At 38.9% G+C, this 11,606-nt stretch overlaps 1 protein-coding gene across 1 annotated transcript in view; it reads right to left on the reverse strand.

Moving 5' to 3' along the window:
- LOC123656264 overlaps positions 1 to 4,023 on the reverse strand; it is a 39,078-nt gene extending 35,055 nt beyond the window's left edge. Inside the window, exon 1 of the mRNA XM_045591971.1 lies at positions 3,644 to 4,023. Within this exon, the coding sequence (XP_045447927.1) occupies positions 3,644 to 4,023 (380 nt within the window). The remainder of the gene's footprint in view (positions 1 to 3,643) is intronic.
- Between the last annotated feature and the right edge of the window lie 7,583 nt (positions 4,024 to 11,606).

Consider the following 11,606-nt stretch of genomic DNA (forward strand, 5'->3'; position numbering starts at 1 on the left):
CGAGCGGCATGATAAGCCATATTGCAGTTGGCGGCGATACGTTTTCAATTATTCAAACACGAGCCACTGCAGGCTCTTTATCTTTTAGTTAATACCAACGGTCCATTTTGTTTTTACTTTTTTATTCATTCTTTTTTTTTTAAGTAACTTATGCATGATTTTTAGCGAGCTTTCATTTATATTTATACTGATATCGTTGGGAATTAGTTTTGATTTATTAACCGAATTTAATTATTTATTTATCAAATTATCTTGTCTTATTTTGTTTTTTTTTTTTTAATATTTTATAAGAAATTAATTTTTTTTTTCTCTTTTAGATAGAGTTAGAGTTTAATCTTTTTTAACAATACCATAAATTAATACAATATTGAGATCTGATTTTAAAGAAATATTACTTGATATACATTATAGTTAAATATTTAATATGGTAGGTAACCCTAACATAAGAACATCCTAAAGCAAACACATCGTTTGTAATCTCTTTTGTTTGCTTACAACATTCGTAAAAAACTTGCTCAATAATTGACTAAAACTAAGATCTTGCTTAACTTTTAGCGGAAAAATCTGCTGACATACTGACATGATATAAATGATTTGTCTTTTTGTTATCTGTGAGCTTTTGGATCATATTTTTCTTTCATAATTTTCTTAATTTAGAACAAGTATTTTAAATATGTACTCATTTATTTGTATTATGTGTTGTACACAATATATTTTTCAGAAAAAATCAACTTTATACACATACCACTTTCTATCAGTCAACTTTAAGGCGTAGGTATAAGAGAGTGTTTGCAACTTTGCAGGTGCACTTAGAAAAGTTAAAAAAAACTAATTAACGAATCACTAATCACACTTTATCATTACAGCCTATACAGTCCACTGCTGGACATAGGCCTCCACAAGTTTACGCCAAAAATAACGTGAACTTATGTGTTTTGCCCATAGTCACCACGCTGGGCAGGCGGGTTGGTGACCGCAGTACTGGCTTTGTCGCACTGAAGACGCTGCTGCCCGTCTTCGGCCTGTGTATTTCAAAGCCAGCAGTTGGATGGTTATCCCGCCATCGGTCGGCTTCTTAAGTTCCAAGGTGGTTGTGGAACCTTGTTATCCCTTAGTCGCCTCTTACGACACCCACGGGAAGAGGGGGTGGCTAAATTCTTTAGTGCCGTAGCCACACAGCACAATCGCACTTTAATCACTGTTAATTAAACTCTTGCAGTACCTATTTACGAAAAGCATTGTGATACAAATTATCTTTAATTACCATTAGTTAAAATATGAACAAGTACTTAAAATATACGTTCGATCGAAGAGCTTTAATTGCCAATTTGAATTATTATTTAATCTAATAAAAATGTACTATGTAACTATGATGTTACATACTTTATGATTGAAGCATTATTATTTAGAGTCACGATTATTTGAAAACAACAGCCACAAAACAACAAAGTAAAACCACAAAACCAAAACCGACAAAGCCAGCCCTGCGGTCACCAACCCGCCTGCCCAGCGTGGTGACTATGGGCAAAACACATGAGTTCACGCCATTTTTGGCGCGAACTTGTAGGGCTATGTCCAGCAGTGGACTGCAACAGGCTGAAATAATGATGATGATGATGATGATATTTGAAAACAATTGGTGCAGGCACTATTGTACTATTTTTAAATGCAAATATGTACAAAAAGGTTTAAAATGCCCAGTTTTTAAAAACAGTGTAAAAAAAGTTAAACTAACCAACGATTAGTTTTAAACTTTCATGGTTCACTAACAACATGTTTGTCGCTGGTTATAAATTGGCATCAAGTTTGGCACAATTGCAAGTTTGTTTTTTATCATAGATAGCTACTAAAGATTGTTATTCAAGACAGCCTTTAATCTACCAGCCACTCCGTTAAACTGAAACCGTTCTTCTGTAGGTATATAGAGGACGCCTTGCCCTACTAGTGAGACGTTTTCAAACTAATACGTTGACTATACAACCTATTACATTAAGGGCCTTTTTCACCAGTTGTGAATAACGCTATTTGACGGATGATATTTTGATTTTGTCCTGATCATTTCATGGTCGTACTGTTACTTTTTGTCTTGTATATGACTTTAAATTTTTAAAAGAGTACCGAGAGTCTTTTTTTTCTCTCGGCCTACACTAGGGACATTAGTTTATCTTATTTATTGTAATATTTAATAAAGCCGAAGACATATAGGAAGGTAATGTCTACCGAGACATGAGAAATTTAAAGTAACTTAATTTTTTGATTATTTTGACTAAGTTAAGAGTGCACATAACACTGGGTATATTACTTAAATTTGTAATGTACCCAATGTTAAGATATAAATTTTTATTTTATTGTTTGATTTTTTTGCTAAATTAACTTTTTTTATTATTGTCGAGTTTTTTTTTAAATTTATTTGTATTATTATTTTTGTAAATGACATTATTTAGACTTTCGTTAAGTGTGTATACTGAAAAAAATGTGATACTAAAACCGTAAGAAAAATATATAACGGAAGTGACGTAATATCAGTCATACGACTGTATAATATGACGTTTGTAAAACTAAAATATTACTAGTAAACTTTTCTTAAATTATTAATGTAATTTTATAGGTACTGTCGACAAAAATAAATAAAGCCATATGTTTTTTTATTTCACGTAATAGTTTGAATTATTATTATTTTGTTTTATTTGTTTTATTTTACGGTAATTGTTATTTTCTAAAATACTAAATTTCCTAAATACTTTTATGTACTTAATTACAAACCAATCAACAAAATTTAAAAAAAAAAAATCAAGAACTAGAAAATATATATAAAATTTAACATTTTTTTTTCAAATTGTGTTGCTTCTATACTATCCGAAGGAACTTCGTTCCTATGGTCCCATGACACCACATAATTTTTTTGTATGTTTATTGTTGTATTTTTTTGAAAGTTGTGTACACTTTAGTAATCTATTCATTTATATGTTTGTGTCTATGAGTGCTGCAGTCCACCATAATGATTTCCATGTAGTTATTCCAAGTCGATCTTAATTCGAGCGTCCGGTGTATTCGCGAATGCCAAATGCGCAAACTTTGATTATGATATATTGTATAAACCGCTAACTCTTATGTATAAGGCGATAAGGTACATAATTGTTAAATTGATTTAGTGTGACACATCTTCAATTGATTGGACGATTTTTCGGTGGAACCTTCGGGAGGGCAGGGACCTTTGAGACTTTGAAACTATTTTAAAATACTTTTATTTTGTGTGCAAATCAAATATAGTGTAATATTTATTATATATATTATATGCCGCACTATCCTAGCAATTTAAGACAGTTTTAGAACTATTGTAAAAAAAAACGCACGCTAAAATAGCATGGGCAACTAAGAGCTCGTGCTGGTTGTGAAATATAATAAAAAGAAATCAAATATAATTTAAATAAAGTTTTTATCAAAGAAATTTTATTTAACCATACGTTTTTAAATTTATTATTGTGCTTATGCAGAGATTATAGTAAAAAAATATTTAGGCCGATATATTTGTCATAAATTTTGGGAATTAAGGTAAAAGTACTTTTTTTATTTTGAACACTTAAAACACTAAAACCTATCATAGCATCACTTAAACGAAAAGGTTCAAACAAAAGTCACTCACTGTGTCTCGATGAGCTCACAGTTGAGCAGTAGCTTGTCCTCGCCGAGCTCCACCACCGCCACGGTCTGGTCGTGGTAGTAGATCATCCGCAGCGTGTCGTTCCCCACACGTCGCCCGGTGTACGGCTTCACCCCTGCCGGTTCCCGCCTCGCATCCTCAGCCCTAGCACCCACGCTGCCCACCAGCCCAGCCAGCGACCAGCTCGCTGGGAAAGTGAGCGCGAAGGGCTTCGCGGATGCACTTTGAGGGGAGGAGACCGCGATACAGCATATCACGATGACGGATACTAAGGACTTGATGAGGCCGTCAGCCATGGGAGCGGCGCGGGTGATAGCGTCGCGGGCGGATCGGGCCGCGCTGAGCAATCTCCGAAAGGACATCATGCCATGTCGCCGGTGAGCCGCGGACTGAGGCGGCGAGCGACCGCGAACCGCGTCAGTGCCTCACCTGCACCCGACCACTTTCTTCGCTGACGTCACTAATTTCACTTACCTCAACACTCTTATTATACAATTCATACGAATTGCGATATTTGTATCGCTAATACTTTATGACCCTTCACTTCAAAAAAAGAGGTTATCCATTCGATTGAATGTTTTTTTGTGTGTATATATATTATATCTACCTCATAACGAATGGTGTATAGATTTTGATGCTTATTTTTTATTCGAAATTCGGTAATTTTCGTGTGGTCCCATTCAAATTCAACCGAGACCTGACGAATACTTATTCAATTACCCCTAATAATGCCTATTGTACTTTGCCTACTAGTCAATGTAAATTGTAGTTGTTAATTTTTTGTTTCAGAATAATCACAAGTATTTAACATTTAATTTGAAAAGTTTGAATAGATTAATTGAAAAGTGAATTGGCAATATTGCAGGTCATTTGAATAAGCTAAGATGAACAATAACTAATATCTGTTGCATGTTAAAAATTCACGCGACCTCCAGTCGCCCCGCTCTGGAGCACTTATATAATGGATAAATATTGAAAACTTTGTTCTTATTTATTATTAATGTCAATTAAGTTAAAGATTTCAGTTATTATTTAACTAAATAATTTTTTTTGTTCTTGACGACACGTTGGCGCAGCGGTCACAGTACTGATTGTTGAGCTAGTCACTGATTCGATTCCCGCTTATGGCAACCATTTGTATGGATCAAGATAGATATTTGCATAGTACTTGTGCTGTGTATTGTGTGTGTTTCCGGATCCCCGACACAGCAGTAAATCCTAGCCTAGTAGTCAGTAGCCTAGTGAGGGGCGTTGTGTGAAGCGTTTATCTGCGATTTTTTTTTTAAATTAAAACTGCACACACTAATAAAAGATACAATTTAAAACCATTACAGATACTAAACAAATAAGTATGCAAAGGCAGCCTTATCGCTTATAGCGATCTCTTCCAGGCAACCTTTACGTTTTGTTCTTTTAAATTATTTTTTCACTATAAACTATGTAATAAGTACATAATGTAAACACGATGAAAATTCAAATTACAACTTAAAATCTCATTAACATAAATGTAACGTCCATATTTCATAATGATGGCCGTTAGTGGCAAAATTACATAAACGCAACAAAATTAACAAACAAATTTATAGTGAACATTTTATATTTATACTAGCTTTTACCCCTGACTTCGCATGAAAATAATGCCTCTACAATATTTTACTGAAATCGACAATTTCTTCAAGATAAAGTGTGCTTTACTAGACTATTACTAATCTCACAATCAGTGCCTTTCATCCCGGTCCATCCAGCCGTTCTGTCGTGATGGCATTTATATTTTCCAAAGTAAAAAGAATAGTAGTTACTATTATAGACTTATTTCTATCTCTCTCGTCCAGATTCGTTCCGAGATTTACCGATTGAGTAACAAACATACATTTACGCTTCAGCCTGTAATATCCCACAACTGGACAGGCCTCTTTTCCCATGTAGGTGAAGGATCAGAGCTTAATCCACCACGCTGCTCCAATGCGGGTTGACAGATATATTCCCTACTATGAGCAACGATCGCTATCAGTTGTACATGATAACAACCGGGACCGACGGCTTAATGTGCTCTCCGAGGCACGGTGGGGAGACCCACTAGGACTGCTCAAACACCCAGACCACGGTAAACATCTCTATGGCCAATACAAATGTTTGTCATGTGCGGGGATGGAAATCGCAACCGCCAACGCAACAACCACAAACCAGTGCTGTGACCGTTGCGCCAACGCATCTTTCATAAATATAGTGGAATTCGATTTTATTATATCACAATTTTTATCTGTTGGATATCGTCATCCGTCAAATAGATCCACAATATTGAAACAGGTCCAATAGTATCAAGACTCAGGATCAATATGAAAGCGCGTAAAAAGAAAGTTCGATACGTCTTTATATCAATCGTTAGCGTTACACAAGACCCGTGAAAGTCGTTAAATAATTATTATTGATCATCGGCACTAATAGCTTTAAAAATGTCCAACGATGTTAATTTTTTAAGCTACGGGAATAAGGCCTTATATCTGTACTTTTTTAAACATAATTTCAAGCAATGGAAATTAAAAAAAAAAAAACAAAATTCTCGACTTTATTTTAATAAAAGAAAATCATAATTACACTTTATTTTAATTAAAAATTATTTTACTCTCAGACCTAAATAAAAGATGATTTTAAATATTATTAAAAATCACATCAATGACATAAATTAATTAATGAAGTCAGAATGAAGGTAATAAGTAAAATACAAATGTAATGAATGATACGAGTATATGCAATGTAAACATAATAAACAACATCAGTTTTACGCCACACGTCATTTTCTCCGCATATAAAATATTTTTTTTTATATAATAGGAAGTGCCTGCATTGCATTTGCAGCTAGTTACTAGTAGGTGTGCTGTGTGGTTACGGCACTAAAGAATTTAGCCACCCCATCTCTTCCCGTGGGTGTCGTAAGAGGCGACTAAGGGATAGCACAGTTCCACTACCATCTTGGAACTTAAAAGGCCGACCGATGGCGGGATAGCCATCCAACTGCTGGCTTTTTAAATGCACAGACCGAGGACGGGCAGCAGCGTCTTCGGTGCGACAAAGTCAGCCCTGCGGTCACCAACCCGCCTGCCCAGCGTGGTGACTATGGGCAAAAACCCCCATGAGTTCGAACTTAAAAATAAGGCCCTCAGTTCCCGGCAGCCCCACTATTCCCGGCTACGGCAGCGGCCGTGGTAACGGTGGGGTAGAGGGTGCCAAGAATCACCGGGGTACGGGAGGCTGCCATAGAAAAATATTCCTGGCTACGTATAATGGACGCACGCTACGGTTGGACCATCACCTCACCGAACTTGAGGTAGAACTTAGTCACATTAAGTGGAGCATACTGGGGTTGTCTGAAGTCCGAAGAGAGGGAGAGGACACGATGATCCTGGACTCCGGGCACTTGTTCTACTTCCGTGAAGGTGATGGGCTTTCCCAAGGTGGCGTCGGTTTTCTGGTTCACAAGACTCTCACTAACAACGTTGTGGAAGTCAGTAGTGTGTCGACCCGGGTAGCGTACCTTGTACTTAAGCTCACCGACAGGTACTCCCTGAAAGTGATACAGGTATATGCGCCGACCTCGGCACACTCTGATGATGAAGTCGAAGCCTTGTATGAAGATATTACAAGGGCCATACATGGCACTACTTCGACCTTCTACAGCGTTGTTATGGGAGACTTCAACGCTAAAGTGGGAGTACAAGGCCGCGACGGATCGAGCATCGGACCACACGGATTGGGGCACAGGAATCACAGGGGGCAGACGCTTGTCAACTTCCTCGAATCGGAGGGGCTCTTCTTGATGAACTCATTTTTTGAGAAGAAGCCCCAAAGGAGGTGGACATGGCAAAGCCCCGATACTGTGACGAGGAACGAGATAGATTTCATCATAGCGGATAAAAGGCATATATTCAGAGATGTCTCAGTGGTTAACAGGTTTAACACCGGCAGCGACCACCGGCTAGTACGGGGCACTCTGAATATATGTCTCCGAAAGGAGCGGACCCGCTTGATGAAATCTACTCTCCGACCTACGCTGCCCCAAATACTATGTGGCTCCGAGCAGTTTCAGTTGGAACTCCAAAACCGATTCGATTCGCTGGAAACTACTAGCGACGTGGACGAGATAACCGACAACGTGGTGAAGACGGTGTGTACACTGGGTCGCAGGCACTTTCCACCAACAAAGCCAACGAAGCAGTCCAAACTTTCTCCCGAAGCCTTGGATCTGATGCGGCAGAGGCGCGAGTTGCCGGCTGCTTCGCCAGAACAGAGGGCTCTTTCCAAGAGGGTACGGAAAATTATTCGCCGAGACCTCCGCTGCTCAAATACGAGAGAGGTTGCTACTCTGATTGAGCAGAATAGGGGGTCTAAAGTTTTCCAAAGACCATTGGGGAGAAGCCTTCTTGCGAAGCTTAAAACAGCAGATGGCAAAACCGTCTGCTCTCGCCCTCAGGTCCGAGAAGAGGTTGAGAATTTTTATGGACAGCTGTACTCGTCGAGCGCACGCAAGCCTGCGACTTGGGACACCGAAGATCCACGGGCACCATTGTTGCGCCATTATTCGGAGTGTATCCCGGACTTCGAAGAGGATGAGATTGGTGCAGCGCTCGGGCAGCTTAAAAACGGGAGGGCCCCGGGGGATGACGGAGTTACCACTGAACTCCTTAAAGCCGCAGGGCGACCAGTCCTGAAAGCCTTGGCAAGACTATTTAACGCCGTCATCCACCGAGGTACCACGCCGGAGGCGTGGTCCGGGAGTGTGGTGGTGCTGTTCTTTAAAAGAGGCGATAAGTCTCTGTTAAAGAATTACAGACCGATCTCACTTCTGAGCCACGTCTATAAGCTGTTTTCGAGGATTGTTACGAATCGTCTCGCCAGAAGACTCGACGAATTCCAACCACCAGAGCAGGCTGGGTTTCGAAATGGCTACAGCACCGTGGACCACATCCATACTGTTCGGCAGATTATCCAAAAGACGGAAGAATATAATCAACCGCTGTGTATGGCATTTGTGGACTACGAGAAAGCCTTTGACTCCGTCGAGACCTGGGCTGTCCTGGACTCTCTGCAGAGATGTCATATCGACTGGCGATATATCGAGGTACTAAAATCTATGTACGACGCGGCGACGATGACCGTTCATGTCAATGACCAAAGAACAAGACCTATTTCCCTCCGGCGCGGGGTAAGACAGGGGGATGTCATATCACCGAAACTGTTTACCACTGCGCTAGAGGATGTTTTTAAGACCTTAGATTGGGGGGAACGGGGCATCAACGTCAACGGTGAATTCATCTCTCACCTTCGTTTCGCCGACGATATTGTCATCTTTGCGGAGACGCTGGATGAGTTAGGCCAAATGCTGGCCGGCCTAAACGAGTCCTCTCGACGTGTCGGTCTCTGTATGAACTTGGATAAGACGAAAGTTATGTTTAACAACCAAGTCATACCGATACCGGTATCGGTCGATGGTACCCTTCTCGAGGTTGTTCAGGATTATATTTACCTAGGCCATACTATCCAACTAGGCCGCAACAACTTCGAGAAGGAGGCCGATAGGAGGATTCGGTTGGGCTGGGCGGCGTTTGGCAGACTCCGTCGAGTCTTCACTTCGAAGATTCCACAATGCTTGAAGACAAAAGTTTTCGAGCAATGCGTCCTGCCTGTGTTAACATACGGAGCCGAGACGTGGACACTGACCAAGGGACTGGTCCACAAGTTTAAAGTCGCTCAACGTGCAATGGAACGGGCTATGCTTGGGGTCTCTCTCAAAGACAGGATTAGAAATGAGACTATCCGCGAGAGAACGAAAGTACCCGACATAGCCCACAGAATTAGCAAGTTGAAGTGGCAGTGGGCTGGTCATCTGTGTCGCAGGACCGATGGCCGTTGGAGTAGACGGGTCCTAGAGTGGAGACCGCGTCTTGGCAAACGCAGTGTGGGACGTCCTCCGGCCCGTTGGACCGACGATCTACGTAAGATTGCCGGTGTAGGCTGGATGAGGATTGCGGAAGACCGGGATATGTGGCGCGAACTTGGGGAGGCCTATGTCCAGCAGTGGACTGCGATAGGCTGAAGTGAGTGACTAGTAGGTAATTTAAAATCCTTTTTATTGAGGTAGAGTTCATCAGAAAATATCTTCGTCAAGATCTAGAACGGTCAGACTGGATAAGTCTTACAGAAATAGCCTAATATTGAATAGTGTTATGTTTATGTGGTGTTTAAGGTACTCATAGTTCCCAAGAATGGGCTATGACGACAGCGGGGGTAGAGTCAGCAACGAACTTGTGCTACTTCAGATGTTGCTGGCGTCCATGGACTACAGCTTACGATCAGGTAGATAGTACGCCTAATTAGTGGCGTAAAAATAATAAATCGTTATTAAATTTAATGAAATGAAGGAAAAAAATCGCTTTCTAAATTATTTTGCCACTTTCTCCTCCACCCAACCCCCAAAACCAAAACCCCCATAAATCGGCGGCCGATTGTCTAGAGATTAGCCGTATTTTTTATTATTTAATACATAAAAAGGAGAATCAGTCGTTTATTTCGCTATTTATAATATCATTAATCCAATCATTATTTGTAAGAGTGTAAGCTAATATTGTTGAAGTCGTGTCTATCTGCGCGACAGCTAGGATTTGAAGCGTCCCTTGAGAATACACAAGAACAGGCCCTCCGGAACTCATCTAAAACACATGTAAGACTTGAGTGGAAATTATTAAAACCTAAACTGGAATCATAATGGCTGGCTAAAATGACTGGCGATGCTATATCCATAACCTAGTTGGGTCACAAAATAATCTCAAAGAATTATTTATTATGAACCTTTAATAAAGTCAAGAATCACGTAAATTTCTCTTAAATACAAGAAAAATTATATTACCTGACTAAGTTTTACTTTACTTTCGTCGTCAGCAGATAGACATATCATGGAATTACGATTAACAAAAATATTTTTCTCTACACATTTATAAACATCTACAATTTTTGCTGATACGGACGAGACAGCCATATATTCTCCGGTAGAGTTCTAAAAACATAATTTTGTCTGTAAGCGCCATCTAGTGAAGAGTATATTGTTTTCTTACAGTGCCATCTTGTGGTGAATAGACTTACTAGGTGCTATAAATTGTAGAGTATAATAAAAAATAAATGTTTCAGATGGATGAATAATACAAAGATGAGCTATTTTATTAAAGCGTGCCTCCGTTATCGGAAATGATTTGATTTTCTTACATAATGTAAGATTTTTATTATATTTTCCAGCCTTTTTAATATATATTAATATTATAAAGAAATATGAAAACTGAACAGTTTATTTGTTTGCTTAAACGCACTAATCTCAGGAAGTACTGGTTCGAATCGAAAAAAAAATTTTTTTTGATAGACCATTTTGGTCCAGGAGCCAGGAGCTAATTCTAGTAACGTATACCGATCGTTTTAAAAAAATAGTAAATTATACCTTTTGTAAGGTCCATCCATAAATTCTACTTTTGCTAGGATGTTTAATTTTACCATTAAAAATCGTCAAAGTATTCATATTTGCAGCTGGTTTAATTCTCATTAAAGCAATTTGAGAATCAGTGTCTTTTAAGGTCTTGTTGGTCGTAAGATTGTTATTTGGACGTAAAAATATTTCTGTGACATTGTGTATTGTACCATCAACAAGAGGATTTTGACCGTTTGCTACAACAGTATAATAACTTTTATGAATATTATTTCCATTTGTTCTGCAAACAAAAAAAAAATTTTTTTAAATCATCGCTTCAACTTATATTCTTCAACGTGTAAATAAAATAAATCTACTTACATATTATTATAAAAAGATGGTAATAAATCCAAGCAAGAAGCCGCTGTAAGAACCCAGTGTGACGACAATAAAGTACCTCCACAAGTTTGCGCGGTAATATTTGTAATAGTTTCAAAT

This window comes from Melitaea cinxia, chromosome 9 (assembly GCF_905220565.1).
Source record: "Melitaea cinxia chromosome 9, ilMelCinx1.1, whole genome shotgun sequence".
NCBI lineage: Eukaryota > Metazoa > Arthropoda > Insecta > Lepidoptera > Nymphalidae > Melitaea > Melitaea cinxia.